Genomic DNA, 17,217 nt, shown 5'->3' with positions numbered 1-17,217 from the left:
ACTTAACAAAATTAAACCGTCTATCAATCACTTACGTGTATTTGGATGTGTGTGTTATGTCTTAAAACCAGGTGAGCAGCGTGACAAGCTTGACGCTAAGAGTGTCAAAAGCATGTTTATTGGCTACTCGACTACTCAAAAGGAATATAAGTGTTATGAACCTGAAGCTAGGAGGGTTCTGGTCTCAAGGGATGTCAAGTTCTTAGAATCTAAGGGATTCTATGATACAAGTAATTGGGAGAACTTGAAAGATCTTCCCTACTCTTCATCAGATAGAGCAGACAATCTCCGCATTCTTCTTGAAAGGCTTGGAGTTGCGAATAATCAACATCAACCTTGTTCTTCTCTAGATGAAACTGATAGTCCTCATAGTCATGAAGCAGATGATTATGATCAAGCTGAAGATGAACTGAACAATCTAGGTGAAGAACGTGTATCCGAGGAGGATGATCTTGCTTCCGGGGGAGAAGAACCTAAATTAGAGGAAGAAGATCATGTGGAAGAACATCCGACTCAGGTTGAGGCTACAGAGGTTGAGGCTACAGAGGATGAGGCCATTGAAGTTATTCCCCTCCGATGAAGTGAACGACTAAAGTCTGCTCCTAAGAACTAGAAAAATCCTCGCATCTTCTACAATAGTCAGGCGGTTGCTCCCCCTATACAAGCTATATGCACTTTGGCACATTTTCCTGTTGAGCATCAAGTGTTTCTCACTCAAATTGATCAGCATTGGATTCTACAAACTTATGAGGAAGCTAAAGAACATAAATTTTGGTGTGATGCGGTCGGAGATGAGACTAATGCAATGGTGAAGAATCACACATGGGACAAAGCTGATCTACCAAAAGGGAAGAAAGTTGTGACATCTCGATGGATATTCACTATAAAGTATAAGAGTAATGGGGAGATAGAACGATATAAAGCCAGGCTTGTAGCAAGAGGGTTCACTCAAAATTATGGAGAAGACTATTCTGACACATTCGCTCCAGTGGCCAAGCTTCACACGGTAAGAGTAGTGCTCTCATTAGCTACTAATCTATCTTGGGAATTGTGGCAGATGGATGTGAAGAACACGTTCTTACAAGGAGAACTGGAAGAAGAAGTCTATATGAGACCACCACCAGGACTTGAAGACACTATTGGTCCCGGAAAGGTGTTTAAATTAAAGAAATCAATATATGGGCTGAAACAATCACCAAGAGCTTGGTATCATAAACTCAGTTCAACATTGATGGAAAAAGGATTTAGAAGATCAGAAGCTGATCACACTCTTTTTACTTATCCAAGCCAAAGAGGTATTATAGTCATTCTTATATATGTTGATGATATTATCATCTCCGGGAATGACAAGGTAGGTATTCAAGATACCAAACTCTATCTCAAATAAGTTTTTGATATCAAAGATCTTGGAGAACTAAAGTACTTTCTTGGGATAAAAGTTTTTCGTTCTGAAGAAGGACTCTTTTTGTCGCAAAGAAAGTACACACTTGATCTTTTGAATGAGGCAGGTAAACTTGGATCAAAACCACTTGAAACTCCACTTGAAGAAGACTACAAGGCTGGTCGTAAGGGGGAGCTGAATGATGCTCCATTCGAAGATGTAAAACAGTATCGACGGTTGGTAGGTAAGCTTATTTATTCCACCATTACTCGACCTGATATATGCTTTGCTGTGAACCAGGTGAGTCAACATATGCAGAAGCCAACATTACATCATTGGAAAATGTATCACCAGGACAAGGCATATGGATGGGATGTAATGGAAATGCAGAGCTGGTATGATACTGTGATGCAGATTATGATGGGGATCATGAAGATAGACGCTCAACATCTGGTTATTGCACGTTTGTTGGAGGAAATCTTGTCACTTGGAAGAGTAAGAAACAAAAGGTGGTATCTCTCTCAAGTGTAGAGTCTGAATACAGGGCAATGAGGAAGCTCACAACCGAACTCATGTGGCTCAAAGCTCTCTTGAAGGATCTAGGCATCGAGACTCCAAAGCCGATCACAATGCATTGTGACAATGAAGCCGCTATTCACATTGCATCAAACTCAATATTTCATGAAAGGACGAAACACATAGAAGTGGACTGCCACAAAGTCAGAGTTAGGAGTTATCTTGCCATGTCACACCAAGAGTTCTGAACAACTGGCAGACGTCTTCACCAAAGCAGCGAGTCCCAAGGTTTGCGAGTATATACACTCCAAACTTGGACTTATGGACCTAACCAGGCCACCGATGAAGACCCTAAGCTATTGACTCCATACTCTTTTTCCCTTAGTATGTTTTTGTCCCAAATGGGTTTTCCATACTAAGGTTTTTAATGAGGTGGGTGTTCATAGNTTCTTTTTCTCTTAGTATGTTTTTGTCCCAAATGGGTTTTCCATACTAAGGTTTTTAATGAGGTGGGTGTTCATAGTTTCAAGCTTAACCTCTGTTCCAAAATGGTTAAGCTTGAGGGGGAGTGTGAATATGAACACACTAAGAACGCGTTCTCCTTGTGTTAGAAGAACGTGTTCTCCTTATGATATAAGAACGTGTTCTTCTTAGGATATAAGAACCCGTTCTTCCTACGATTATAAATGTACATTCTAGTAGTTCCCTTATATAGACTCCATTGTATCCCTATAAATAGTTTGTGACTAGGTCATTATTATTCAAGGAATGAGAATCTCTCCTTCTCCTTTATTCTAACCTAGCCGCTTTCTCTTTCTCTCTTTCATTCTCTCTTGATCATTCTATCTCATTTTCTATTCTTCTCGTACACTTTCGTAATTCTTACACATGTTCCTTTTTGCATGAGTGTTTAATAAATATATATATATATATATATATAAATTGGTTATCAACACCAATAATATTTATATATTAGGTCTTTTTTCTTATCAGTAGATTGGAGTGCCCCCATACTTTTGTGAGGCCATGCTTCTCTTACTTACTTAGCGTGGCAATGTAATAATAAAGGTAAGGAAAAGGACTTTCAAGACAACATTTTGCTAGTGGAAGAGACAATATTGAGAGTGTGTTTGTGAAGGACAGCTAAGATTGTGACCCCATTTTGAAACTACAATCATTACTTATGTCTAGGGGTGTCAAACGGGAATGCCCGCGCCCAAACAGACCGACCGTGATGGGCACGTCTTTTCAGTGAACCGCCACGGACAGGTCCGCCGTGGGTGGCGGGCGACGTATCAGTGCCCATGCCCGCTTCGCCTATCTTTGCGGACTAATGGGCATGCCCGCGGGCGTCTTCTAACTATGGCACAGTTCTGACTCGTTAGAGAAGATGACGACGCAAGTACTTACGGTTTAGCCTTTGCCGTTTGTGAACGAACTTATGTCTAACACACAGTCACACTCACACAGCATCGACAAAACAAGTACGTGATTGTTTAATATATGTGCACCTCTACAAAACAAGTACGTGATTGTTTAACCAGAACTTGTATTATTTATAGCATGATTTCTTATGACAAAACAAGTACGTGATTGTTTAATGTATGTGCACGTAGCTTTTAATTGTGATAATGGAGCTAACAATGCCATAACCAATACAGAAACGCAAACGCATAATGAATATGTTTAAACTGAAATTTAAATCAGATAAATAGTAAGCAGAAACAAAAAACCAATGTATTAAACTGAAACATTAAACCAAAGTATTAAAATGAAATGGAAAGCTGAAAATAAAAATTTCAAGGTAAAGATGTCTCTTTAACCAAATCAAGCTTCATCATCAACAATTGATTGGAAAGAAGGTAATGTCTCATCTTCATCAAATTCTTCATCCTCCTCTACATATGGTAAAGTAATAGAAGAAGGTCAAGGTAAATATATATCACTTAAAAGTTACACAATCAATACCAAAATGTGAAAATTGTTTGCTTACCATTTTCATAGGCTTCAAAACCTTTTAACCAATTGCGGCAGCATATTAGTGCTTGAACATTCTTTGGGAGAAGACGGCTTCTGTACTTGTTCAAAACTCGAGCTCCAATACTAAAAGAAGATTCAGATGCTACTGTTGTGATTGGTATACTAAGGAGGTCGCAAGCCATTGACGCCAGTTCTCCATACCGCTGAGAGTTATCTTTCCAATATTTTAAAATATCCAAACTCTCATACTCTATCATGTCTATCGGCGGATCATCTAGATACATTTCCAAAGAAGACTTTCCACTAGTAACAACAGTTTTTTTGCGGAAGTTAATAAAATCCTACAAATATATAAAACTAATCTCAGTATTCAAACAAAAAAAATTAACAAGACATGAACATTTCAAAAAAAATCTGCACATTTCTCAAACAACTTAAGACATAGTGTACGTAAACGTAACTAAAGTTTATTACTAGTACGTAAACGTAACTAAACATAACCAAACTGTACCTAAACCATAAAAAAAAAATGTACGTAACTAAAGTTTCAAACCGAAACTGAGAATTAGTTTTCATAGCCTAAGAGAGTGAGAATTTGAATACTTACATCATAGTTGCCAAAACTCCTTTTTTTTCCTTCATTCTCATCAGTTTGATGATTAGTTTCACGTGTCTCTGTAGAAGATGATGTGAAAATGGACTTATTCTCATAAGATTCAAAAAGAGTAGCAAGCTTACCACGCAAATGTTTAATCTTTATCTCAGCAGAACCCTTGTCGTTCTTTTCAAAACAATAATTGACCAGTGTTAGCTTCAACCTTGGATCAAACACTGTAGTCATTGCAAAGACATCACTAACCTCTTCCCAATACTTATCAAACCTTTCTCTCATTGGAACAATCATACTTATGATGTCTTCATCTTGATTCTGTGAATTCGATATCAACCAATTGTTGATCTTCCAAACTTGCATGAAATACAAGTTTGAAGTTGGATATGTTGAACCTGAGATCAGATTAGTGATTTCATCAAAAGGCTCCAAAAACTCACAAATCTGCTTCAATCGGTGCCATTCAGCTTCTGTAGGGTGAAACTTGTAGTTTCTCCCATCAATGACTTTGAGATTACCAAAGGCAGCTCGATACTTGAGAGCCCTATCAAGCATCTTGTATGTTGAGTTCCATCTAGTTTTAACATCCATAATCAAGCCCGCTTTCAACTGTAGACCAACCGCTTCAACACACTTTGCAAACAATATTTCACGTTTTTCAGAAGCTTCAACATATTTGATACTCTCTCTAATCTTTTCCAATGTATCACCTATATTTGTCAGGCCAATCTGAACAATGATGTTAAGAATATGTGCTGCGCATCGCACATGAAAGTAGTCTCCTCCACACAACAAATCATTCCGCAACATAAGCTGAGATTTCAGAATCTCTTGTGTTGTGTCATTGTTATTAGCATTATCTAACGTGATGGAAAACACTTTTTTTTCAATTCCATAATTCTTCCACTTCTCCAAAATCTCCATTGCTATGTGCATACCTGAATATGGAGGCGGAAACGCTTAGAACGCAATAATATTGCTATTTAATTTCCAGTTCCTGTCAACATAGTGTGCTGTTAGACACATGTAGCCCTCATGAGTGATTGCAGTCCACAAATCAGAAGTGAAGCTAATCCTCCCTGGAAGGTTAGCTAATTCTCTCTTTAAATTCTCTGTCTCAGTCTCATATAACTTGTAAATGTCTGCTGCAGTTGTGTTCCTGCTTATAAACTTCACATATGCGTTCAAATACTTCCAAACTGATCTAACTCTCTCATATTCAACATAGGCAAATGGGAGATCATGTTGAATGATACACTTAGCTACCATTTCACGAAAAACCATATGATCTATCTTCCTATCTTGTAATCTTACCTCAGAGTTGAGCATCACTTTACTAATATCAGCATTACTAAGTCGAACCTTACATGATTCCATATGACGATTATAAGAATGTGTACCGTTCTTGTGTGAATTGTAGGCATAATCCCTCTTGCAGTGCTTGCATTCGGCTCTCTCTTGAAGTTTTCCATTAATAGTCTTCTTAACCACTAAAAAATGCTCCCAGCAATCTGCATACTGCTTTCTCTTTGTTGGTTCTGTTGATGTTGCTTTCCCTTTTCCTTTATCTCCTTTGACATTATCATGTAGATCATCATCATCATCATCGATATCAATTGCAGCCCTTTTACCAGATTTAGAGGATTGATCTCCATCAAACTTATTCTGCTTTCTCTTCTTCGGTTGTGTTGATGTTGTCTTTCCTTTCTCCTGTTCAACATCATCGTCATCAATATGAATTGATGCTCTCTTACGACTTGTAGATGGCTTTGCTCCATCAAACATATTCTGTTCTTCTTCAGCGTTTGCAGCATCAATTACTCTTTGAGACTCTAAGTCTATTGATCTCAGATCATAAGAATCATTTGAATCCTTTACAAAAAAAAAANAAAAAAAAAAAAAAAAAAAAAAAAAAATCAACTGAGATATCATATCACAAGAGTTTAAAGGATTGAAGTTTTGACAATAGACAAGAAGGAACAATATAGCTTACCATCACAATAGACTTTGAGGACTGGAGTCGTGTGTCACAGGGTTTGGTGTGTCTCGATGAAGTCGTGATGAAGTCGCGTGTCTCGATGAAATCGTGTGTTTTGTCAAGCAAATCAATGAATTATGCTAAACTATCTAGGGTTTTCAGCTTTTATACAAAAGCTAAACGACTAAATCTTCTAATATCTAGTTAGTATTTACTAATTACTAAATATATTTTTAAATTATCTTTCAAAGCTTCTAGGTGTGTCACAGGGTTTGGTATAAACTTTAAAACAAGCTAGACAGTGATTACCTGTAGGCTGTTGTAGGCTGCAGCCACACTAGAGTTCATGTCCCATAGAGCCTTGAACTGCATCCTATACCGAGGGAACAAAACCAGTAAGAACTCAAGTGGATCGTGGTCCAGTCCAAATAATTATATTAAGCAACTTATCTTTTCATTAAGCAACTTATCTTTTCATTAAGAACTCTTACTTCTTCTTTGTGACTAATACTCATAATTATATATGCTTTTCGCTTCAGGGAACATGGTCAAAATTTAACGTTTGTGGGACATCAGTATAGGTTCATAGGCAGTCACTAAGACATCTGTATCAACTCCCTTAAGACGCAGATTTGCCACATATACCTGAAGAATAAACCATCACATAAGACCAGATGTGTCTCAAGAAACAAACTTATGGAAAAAGGGACAGAGCAAGGATAAGCTTAATTACCCTCACTAGGTTTTGTGCTTCTCTTCCCTGTCTTCCTTTGGATATAGCCTGTAATGAACGTTGTTAGAGCAAACAAATAGAGAGGAAACTTATGGGCAAACAAACCGTTAAAATCATGTGAATGGACCTTACCATCTCTCCAATAGCAGTTGTTGCAACAGCAGGGATGTTTCTGTACGACAGTCCAGGCGCCTCAATGACCTCTGATTGTTCAATCAACTGAAAATAACACGACAATATTACTAATTTATGTTCATAAAATACACCATTATTAGTCTGTTTCGACTAGTTTCAGAGACTGAACTAACACAAAAACAGCCTCGCTACTGTTATCTCAGACAAAAAGGGTCCAACTTTGAGAAATCTGTATGTTTATAACATTTTGTAATCAAGAAACTCTAGAGAAATAAACACTAGTTCTTGAAATTGATTTGTCTTCCAAACATATAACAAGGGTTCTAGTGTAGTGGTGTTACCTGAAATCCTTCAGCATCTTGCTCACGCGCAAGATCATTAAGGAACCAAGAAGCACTGCCAATATCACCAACCTCATTCTTGAAATCCAACAACTCAAATATCAAGCTCTCATCTCTTGAAGGATCGACAAACACTTCCTGTAAAAACCAAATAATTTAAACATCAAAGACATTAATTAAGGAACTGTCAAAATCAACAAATCTTTAATTAGAAAACAATGCTCGAAAATCTTTGAACAAAGAAACCAAACCTGATGATCTGGAACTTGTCGGATATTACTCACATTCTGAAGATTCAGGATAAAGAAATCAGGAAAACGTGAATTACAATTAGCAGCGGAGAAAAAAAAGAAAAAGGGTTATAATATTGAGAGAACCTCAAATCTCCGAGGGAAGACGGTGGAGATAGCGCCACCAAACAATGTTCCAACATTAGTAGATACAAAAAAAACAAATCAATACCTGGATTTTTGATAAACCCCTTGACTCGAAGATGTAATAGGAAGAAGATGAAGATTCCAGTCTTTATCAATCATCGGAAACCTCTCAATCAGCTTCAAATACGTCTCGTTATTCGACACACTAGCGATAAACCAAAGCTTCTCACGGTGAACTGATTCTTCTTATCTCTTCTCGCCGATCCTCCTACAATTCTCGTCGAGATTACCAAACGGAAACCCAAATCTAGCTCGAATCTCCTCGCCTATGCCGCACCACCGCTTGTGAACTGGCATAGAAGTGAATCAGTGATGGAACTATGGCAATGACAGGTCCGCCCGCTTACCCCGCGGTCATCAGCGGTCACAATCCGCCTGACCCGCAAACCAAACGGGCCGAGTCCGTGTGACCCGCCACTTTTTGGGCATCAAATTAAGAGCCCATGCCCGATCCGCTAAACTACATAACGGGCTGTGCCCGCGGGCCTAAGCCCAATTGACACCTCTACTTATGTCCATGGAAACTGCATTTTTTTTTTTGCTGAGATGGAAACTGCATTTATTACCTCAACCCTCTTCTATTTTCTTGCCTTTTTCACCTCATTAGCTATTATCTATCTCAGATTTTTTTGAGCAAGCCATAAATCATTGACATTGTATATAATCGATGTTTTAGGCAACTCTAATGTTGAAACGTTTATCATTCCATCTTAGCTAAGAGTCATTTGACTTCTTATGCAAAAGTCATGTAAAAAAGTAGGCCAAAACTTTCGGACCATCTTGCTGGGATGCTATTATGCTAACCATTTAATTTCGGAATGCACGTAGCTCACATATGCAAGCTTCACGAGATAGTCATATCCGCATAATTATAGTTGTGGGTTAAATGAAAATTTTTTTAACCAAAAATATGAGTATAATTTAGTTACATTCAAATTTTAATGGATTAGAGTATTTTATGAACTAATTTGTTTTATAATTAATTTTTATCAATTATATATCACACTTATAGGATGGAATGGAAGTATATAGAAATAAGAAAATGTGATGTTTCACACTAATCACCGTTCTTAATAATATAGATATAATTGATCAAACTTAAATTTAAAGATTTAACATTTACTTTAGACAATAATGATGAGCAGAAATCAGGTAATTTTTCGGTGATCAAAGTTGAAATTTATACTATTACTTAATTATTATATATTATTTTAATTGATAATGATTAATATACTTTGAATTATATTATTAGTTTAACTTTAAACTAAACTATGTAACACCCCAATTGTAAAATTGAAGAAATAAAGATTTTACATAAAGATTGATTGTATTTGACCAAGGAAAAAAAAAGATAACTGTTTTAAAAGTCCAATGCCATTTTATGATGGGAACTATTGTTGGCCCAAATAGACATTAAGATCATCAAACAAAAGCCCACTTTGGATAAACCATCTCTCGATGTTACTATTTTTTTCCTTTTTTTTTGTTTTTGTTTTTTTGTTAAAGTCTTCTTTAAGACATTAGATTAATGAATGTATTATACGCATTTACAAATAGGCTCCGATTGGTACAAGATTGTTGGCAATGCAACACTAAATTGTTGGAAATATTTTAATATCGTGATCAACAGCGTATGAGAGTTTGAACTTTGAAGCATTACAGTTTCAAACTATAAATGGAATACCAAAACTAAACCGGCTTAGTCATGTATCATTAGATTGGTAAAACAATAAAAGAAAAACTTCAAATGTAATTTTCCTCTTCTTCTGTATTTATATACTTTTAGCACATCAAGTTTTAATTTTATTTCTTATATATTGTTCTCCACAAAAATCAGGATCGTTTGACCCACCGACGCATTACGCGTGAGAGGGCTGCCATTCTTACATTAGAGTCGTGTTCATACTATATTATATAATTAATAAAAAATGCGCATATGATTTACATTTAATCATCTTAATTTTTTTTATTCTAAAAACAATAATCTTAAACTAACTGCGTACAGGACAATAATCTTAACTTGTTAAATTAAGTGCGTACACGTGCACGTTTGTTTTGTAGTATGTTGTTCTTCCAAAAAAAAAAAAAAACTACATCGTCATTGCTAAATTTGATTTACAAGACTCTTTACTAAGATTAGACTCTTTACTAAATTAGACTTTTTTCCAAGTTAGACTTTACTTTCTAAATTTATTTACAAAATTTTGATCAGACTATGTCTATGCCTATGGGACTATTACTTTTATTATAATTTATACTTTATGTTGTATTTATTTGTTAAATATTGGATGTTTTGTAAATAGAGGAATAACTAAATTGTTCGGTTGTTGTGTGGCTAAATATTTATATTATTTTTTAATCTGTAATATATTTCATGACCATTTGTTTGTTATATTTAGTTTGTTTTGTTTAGTGTATGAGATTCTATTTTGATTTTTAATTATTATAACAAAAAAATAAGGGATCTAAATACATAATCAGTAATTTATACGCTATGATAGTCACATTTTTCCTAATGATTTAATTATTTTACACAATCTTAGTTAAATCAACTTGATTTTATGTCAAATATTCTAATATTAGTAGTGTTGATAAATAATTAAATGAAGATTTAACCCGTATTAATACAAATTTAATAATATTTTATTAATTCCAACATGTCTTCTTTATAACTCATCTATTTTAGACTTTTTAAACTTTACATATTCGTAATAGTTAATTTTTTTATTAAGTTTATATATGTTAATTTAAATAAATGCCAATCAAAGTTTTTCTTACGGTAATAATCAAAGCTCACAGATTTTGGAAAACAAAATGAGAATCAAATTGTATTTTTTTTGTTTGCGAAGGATTCAGATATAGAACATCTCAAAACACAACAAAATGTGTAGTTAAATATATGAGAATTTTTAATTTCATATTGATTGCTGTTATTTTTTAGTTGGAATGAAATGTAAACTATTTAGGAAACAAAATCTGGAGTAATGTTAGTTTTAGAAATTTTTTAGGGGTTAATGTTGTAAATAACTTTTTAAATAAACAAAACGTAAAGGACATAACACAAAATGTACTTCAAAAATGTTAATATAGATACACGAAATGACAGATCGATTCTATTAGATGTAGAAACGTTAAACACTCAATGAAACTTTTGATCTAATAGAAAACAAGAAACAAATTATAAGAAAAAGGTCTTTGCGCACAAAAAAATTAGTGACAATGGTGAATCGACTTTCATAAGACCTTTTTTTCTTGAGTAGTTTTCACATTCACATCAAAATCACATACTTAAAACGCCAAAATCACGTCCATGAATGAACTCTTGACAAATATTTGTTTTTTTTTTCTTATCTATCCGTATGCAAACCAACATATTCGGGCTCGGGGTCATGGTCCTATACTTTTAAGGGCCAAAAAGATGCCGTGAAAGAAAAATCTGTAAATAGATTACCAAAGATGAAGAGCTATTCATTCATCTTTTATTGAATTGGAAGCTTTACCATTCATTTTTTTTTATATATCTATATAAAGAAAATAAATGAATGTCATCGACAAATATTGAAAGAGCATACATCATCAAACAATACTATTGTTTTTGACTATAATTTCAAGAAAATGAATATGTTTTTCTACTTTCACGTTTTAATATTAATACTAATATTTATGAAAATCTTGAGTAGGTTAAAAGGTGAAAGCAAAATAAATTTCAAAGAGATAGTGACTTCGTTGAAAAGTAAAAATAAAGTTTCAAAAATGAAGAAAAATACAGAGGATAATCTGTATTTTCTCATTATTTGGTAGTCTCATCATGATCCATTGCACCACCACCATTCTTGTAAAGACTTAGTCTTCTCTCTCATCTCTCTTCAATGCTCTCATGATAACAAAACAAACTCTCTCACCACAATTCATTCTATAACAATAAATAAATTTGTCAGAGAAGAAATTTCGTCGAATTAAAAAAGAAAAGAATAAAAAAGTTATCTTCTTTCTTCTTCTTCTTCTAATCATTCACACCCAATTTAAACGATACCTGTCCGATCTCTATCCATCAATATTTTCTTGTAAAGTACTCTGTTTTAGCTTCACACGCCACTTTTTTTTTTCTTTCTCTTTGACTTCATATTAATAAAATCATGCCTGACAAAGAATTGTATTTAATTGTTTAAGATTTACAGATACTTGTATTTATTTTGAAAGAGGGTAACAAAAACAGTTTGGCTTTAGTTTTTCTTTTGTTGGGATGGGACTTTGCTGGAGCTCTTCATCTGATTCTTCTCCTCCTACAACAACACCTACCTCTACTGGTAACATCAGTTCAGGTTTGTTCTCTCAATCTACTGAATTCCCTATCTGGGTTTGGTTTAAACTTGCGTGATACGTTGTACTTGTTTGTTTGATGCATAAAGGTTACGCTTTTACGTCTCTGTGTGTGGTTTTAGCCTTTGTTAATTGGATTTGAGAGTGTTCTTTTGGTGTTATCTCATATGTGTTCTATGAAAGTTTTGATCTTTTGATTAAAAGACTATGTTTTTATGCTGTTTGTGATTCAGTGTTTTGTGGGCTTGACTTGGTTTTTTCCTATGGTTATTACTGGAAGTAGGAGCTTTAAAGTCATCAAACAACACGACGACTACAGGAACATCAAGGGGAAGTAACATCTCTAGCAATAGCGGGTTCTCTGTGACAAGTGGTGAAGATGTTTATCCCGAAGGACAGATACTTCCCATTCCGAATTTGAGGATATTCAGCTTAGCAGAACTTAGAGCTGCAACTAGGAATTTCAAGTCTGAGAATGTTCTTGGAGAAGGAGGATTTGGGAAAGTCTTTAAAGGCTGGCTTGAAGATAAGACGCCTGGGAAACAAAGCAATGGAACCGTGATTGCTGTTAAGAAACTAAATGCTGAAAGCTTCCAAGGATTCGAGGAATGGCAAGTGAGTAGAGTCAGCTTACCAAATGAATCATGGGATTGTAGTTTTCTTTGGTATGCAATGTGGAGTTTCTTTTGTTTGTTTACTGTTTGGATTCTTACTTGGTTTTTGTGCAGTGTGAGGTAAATTTTCTTGGGAGGGTCTCTCATCCGAACCTAGTGAAACTATTGGGATACTGCTTGGAAGGTGAAGAGTTGCTTCTTGTGTATGAGTTTATGCAGAAAGGGAGTTTAGAGAATCATCTCTTCCGAAGTAAGAACCTTCTTCTTATACCATACTATACACAACTCATCTCACTCCGATGATTCCTTAATCCGCATGGTTTGAAATTGGAATTGCTATTATTCTTCCAGGGGGTTCTTCCGTGCAGCCGCTCTCATGGGAGATAAGGCTTAAGATCGCAATAGGAGCAGCTAAAGGATTAGCGTTCCTACACGCTTCAGAGAAGCAAGTAATTTATAGAGACTTCAAAGCTTCAAACATCCTACTTGATGGGGTAAGTAAAATACTGATTGCTTATGGATTTGAATGATGTTGTAGCAAATCATCAAGCATGCATGGTATTCATTCAATTGGTTTGTTCTTGATGCAGTCATATAACGCAAAGATATCAGATTTTGGATTGGCGAAATTAGGTCCTTCTGCGAGTCAATCTCACATCACAACACGGGTTATGGGTACACAAGGTTATGCAGCTCCAGAGTATGTTGCTACAGGTACTACATTGTCTTGTCTTCTTGTTTTTTTTGGTTTTTCATTACAAGACAGTTTATGTGAACATATTGGTTGGTTCTAACAGGTCACTTGTATGTAAAGAGCGATGTTTACGGGTTTGGCGTTGTCTTGGCTGAGATCTTAACTAGTTTACATGCACTTGATCCTACTCGTCCTACCGGGCAACACAATCTAACCGAATGGATCAAACCTCATCTATCCGAAAGAAGAAAACTAAGAAGCATAATGGACCCTCGTCTAGAAGGAAGGTACCCTTTCAAATCCGCTTTCCGAGTCGCTCAACTGGCTTTAAAATGCCTTGGACCCGAACCTAAGGACCGCCCGTCCATGAAAGAAGTTGTGGAATCGCTTGAACTCATAGAAGCTGCTAATGAGAAACCGTTGGAGCGAAGGACTACCACTAGAGCTTCTTCCCCATCCGTCCGTCAACAACAAGGCCATTATCGCCCACAACATCTCTCTTCATTTCGTCCTAGGCATACCATGGCTCGAGCTCGCTAGTGTTGTTTTGAAGCCACGAGATTCTTTTTTTCTTTTCTAGTTTTGTATTTGTTAAAAGATCATCAGAACCCAATTCGTATGTATACTACTATATGGAACAACCAAAATAGAGAAAACAAAACATATGTTGTACTTGTACTTGTACCTGTGTGTGTAATATAATAACTGCTTAAAACAGATTATGAAAAACCATTCTTTTCACACAACTCTGCTGTGAAAGCTTGAAACTTTAGGTGTGGTATAATGGGATCACACTTGTGTTCAAAGCTAGAAGCTTTGTCATCAAAGATTAAGCAAGCTTCCGTTAATGGAAGATGGAGGGAAGTGCTCACTGGGTATTCAGAGATACAGAGAGCTGGAATTCAATTTAACGATCCTTTTGTTTTCCCCATCGTTTTCAAAGCTTGTGCTAAGCTCTCATGGTTGTTTCAAGGTAGATGCATCCAAGCGAGTCTGTTGAAGAGAGGGTTTGAGTCTTTCGTTTCTGTTGGGAACTCGATTGCTGATTTCTACATGAAATGTGGAGACTTGAGCTCTGCGATACGAGAGTTTGATTGTATGACTTGGAGAGATTCTGTTTCTTGGAACATAATTGTGTTTGGGCTTCTCGATCATGGTTTTGAGGAAGAAGGGTTATGGTGGTTTTCGAAGTCGAGAGTTTGGGGTTTTGAGCCTAATGTGTCAACATTGGTTCTTGTGATCCGTAGTTTACGATTGGATGGAGAGGAGATTCATGGCTACGTGATCCGTAGTGGGTTTTGTGGGATTTCGTCTGTTCAAAACTCGGTCTTGTGTATGTACTCAGAGTGTGATTCCTCGAGTGCACGTAAACTGTTCGATGAAATGTCTGAAAGAGATGTTATTTCATGGAGTGTGGTGATTCGAAGTTATGTGCAAAGCCAGGAACCTGTTTTGGGATTGAAGTTGTTTAGAGAGATGGTTAATGAGGCGAAAACAGAGCCTGATTGTGTAACTGTGACTAGTGTTCTCAAGGCTTGCGCGGTTTTGGAGGATACTGATGTGGGAAGATCAGTTCATGGATTTTCGATACGGAGAGGTTTTGATTTGGTAGATGTGTTTGTACGCAATTCACTCATTGATATGTATGCCAAAGTATTTGATGTTGATTCAGCATTTAGAGTATTTGATGAGACCACTTGTAGAAACATTGTTTCATGGAATTCGATTTTGGCTGGGTTTGTACATAACCAAAGGTACGATGAGGCTCTTGAGATGTTTCGTTTGATGGGAAAAGAGGCGGTTGAAGTAGATGAAGTTACTCTTGTGACGCTTCTCCAGGTTTGTAAGTTCTTTGAGCAGCCATTGCCCTGCAAGTCAATACATTGCGTGATAATCCGGCATGGATATGAGTCTAACGAAGTGGCTTTGAGTTCTTTGATGGATGCATATACAAGCTGCAGTCTTGTTGATGATGCAAGAACCGTGCTTGATTCGATGAGGTATAAGGATGTGGTGTCATGTAGCATACTGATCTCAGGATTAGCCCGTTCTGGCCGCCCCTATGAAGCAATCTCAATCTTCTGTCAGATGAGAGATTGTAAGTCCAATGCAATCACTGTCATAAATCTTCTTAACGCATGCTCAGTTTCAGCAGACTTGAGAAAATCCAAATGGGGACATGGAATTGCTATCCGGAGAGGGTTAGCCATCAGTGACATCTCAGTTGATACCTCTATTGTTGATGCATATGCAAAATGTGGTGCCATAGAAATGGCGAGAAGGGCATTCGATCAAATCCCTTCAAAAAACGTCGTGTCTTGGACCGTGGTCATATCAGCTTACGCTATTAACGGTTTGCCTGATAAAGCATTAGCTTCGTTCGAGGAAATGAAACAAAAAGGTTACACACCAAACGCTGTGACATATCTGGCAGCGTTATCAGCTTGCAATCATGGAGGATTGGTAGAGAAAGGTCTCATGATCTTCAAATCAATGGTAGAAAAAGATCACAAACCTTCTTTGCAACACTACTCTTGCATTGTGGACATGCTTAGCCGAGCTGGAGAGATTGATACGGCCATGGAATTAATCAAGAACCTTCCAAAAGACGTTAAAGCCGGGGCTAGTTCTTGGGGATCGATTCTAAGCGGTTGCAGAAACCATTTGAAAAATGGGATCATCACCTCAGAGGCAGTAGCTGAGGTTCTTGAACTCGAGCCCTTGTGTTCTTCCGGGTATTTGCTTGCGTCAAGCGTGTTTGCTGCTGAGAAATCATGGGGCGATGTAGCAATCATGAGGAGGTTAGTGAAGGAGAGAAAGGTTCGTGTAGTTGCAGGTTATAGCATGGTTCTTGAAGGAAGCATAGCTAGGAGGTTTTTGGCAGGAGACAAGTTAAGCCAGAGTGATTCTGAGTTAAACGATGTCGTTCATAGTCTTCATAGATGCATGAGGTTAGACGACACAATAGAACAGAGTAACATAGGCCTGTTGGGCCTTTGCGATTGACCCGACCCTTATTTCCTGGCTCTGACTGTCAATCCGACCCGAACCGACCCGACCCCGTTCGGGTCGATTCGTTCTTTCTGAAACAGAAGAAGTCTTTTGTTTCGTTCTCGTCGTATCTGCTGAGTTTATATCCTTCCCCTCAAGAAATCTACCGAACCGACTTAGAGCTTTGTGTCTTCTCAATCTTGGTCCAATTTTTTAAATCTAGGATTAGGGCTCCTGATCGATTTCGCGAGCTCTGCGATTTGTTGAACTAAATTAGGATCCGGAAATTAGAAATGGGTGGAGAGGGAGATTCGAGTCAGCCGCAGACTGGTGAAGGAGAAGCTGTGACTGTGAACATCAGGTGCTCCAACGGCACGAAATTTAATGTGAAGACGAGTCTCGAATCGACGGTGGAGTCTTTCAAAGAGTTGGTGGCTCAGAGCAGCGATGTACCAGCCAATCAGCAGCGCTTGATTTATAAAGGTCG

The 17,217-nt window shown here is 36.8% G+C and overlaps 4 protein-coding genes across 6 annotated transcripts in view; 3 read left to right on the top strand and 1 right to left on the bottom strand.

Annotated features, from left to right (window-relative positions):
* On the bottom strand, positions 3,572-8,120 carry LOC104768137 (ran guanine nucleotide release factor-like; the record flags this gene model as incomplete). Its single annotated transcript, XM_019240991.1, has 9 exons — positions 3,572-3,795; positions 3,891-4,218; positions 4,485-6,359; positions 6,481-7,110; positions 7,199-7,246; positions 7,331-7,417; positions 7,675-7,812; positions 7,926-7,961; positions 8,052-8,120. Coding segments are annotated over 6 exons (468 nt in total), but the record flags the coding sequence as incomplete, so codon positions are not given.
* Positions 11,948-14,456, top strand: LOC104767026 (probable serine/threonine-protein kinase NAK). Of its 2 annotated transcripts, none has more exons than XM_010491042.2 (6): positions 11,948-12,433; positions 12,712-13,046; positions 13,160-13,295; positions 13,397-13,539; positions 13,636-13,759; positions 13,843-14,456. In XM_010491042.2, exons 1-6 carry the CDS (start codon positions 12,355-12,357, stop codon positions 14,277-14,279), a joined length of 1,254 nt encoding a protein of 417 aa, XP_010489344.1. In that variant the 5' UTR covers positions 11,948-12,354; the 3' UTR covers positions 14,280-14,456. The 2 variants fall into 2 exon arrangements, with proteins under 2 accessions (XP_010489344.1, XP_010489347.1); XM_010491045.2 differs by having other exon boundaries at positions 11,951-12,433; positions 12,715-13,046.
* LOC104767022 (pentatricopeptide repeat-containing protein At2g17210) lies at positions 14,499-17,003 on the top strand. The gene has a single exon (XM_010491034.1). The coding sequence runs from the start codon at positions 14,523-14,525 to the stop codon at positions 16,743-16,745; it is 2,223 nt and encodes a 740-aa protein (XP_010489336.1). The 5' UTR covers positions 14,499-14,522; the 3' UTR covers positions 16,746-17,003.
* The window catches only part of LOC104767023 (ubiquitin domain-containing protein DSK2b-like), an 8,396-nt gene continuing 8,051 nt past the window's right edge, over positions 16,873-17,217 (top strand). The window contains exon 1 of one of the 2 annotated variants that reach the window (XM_019241267.1): positions 16,873-17,213. In XM_019241267.1, the coding sequence (XP_019096812.1) occupies positions 17,024-17,213 (190 nt within the window). In that variant the 5' untranslated portion in view covers positions 16,873-17,023. The remainder of the gene's footprint in view (positions 17,214-17,217) is intronic. The other variant, XM_010491035.2, reaches the window with a different exon arrangement.

Source organism: Camelina sativa, chromosome 19 (assembly GCF_000633955.1).
Source record: "Camelina sativa cultivar DH55 chromosome 19, Cs, whole genome shotgun sequence".
Taxonomy (NCBI): domain Eukaryota; kingdom Viridiplantae; phylum Streptophyta; class Magnoliopsida; order Brassicales; family Brassicaceae; genus Camelina; species Camelina sativa.
The sequence above is the reverse complement of the archived record's forward strand: the minus strand, read 5'-3'. Positions and strand labels throughout refer to the sequence as shown.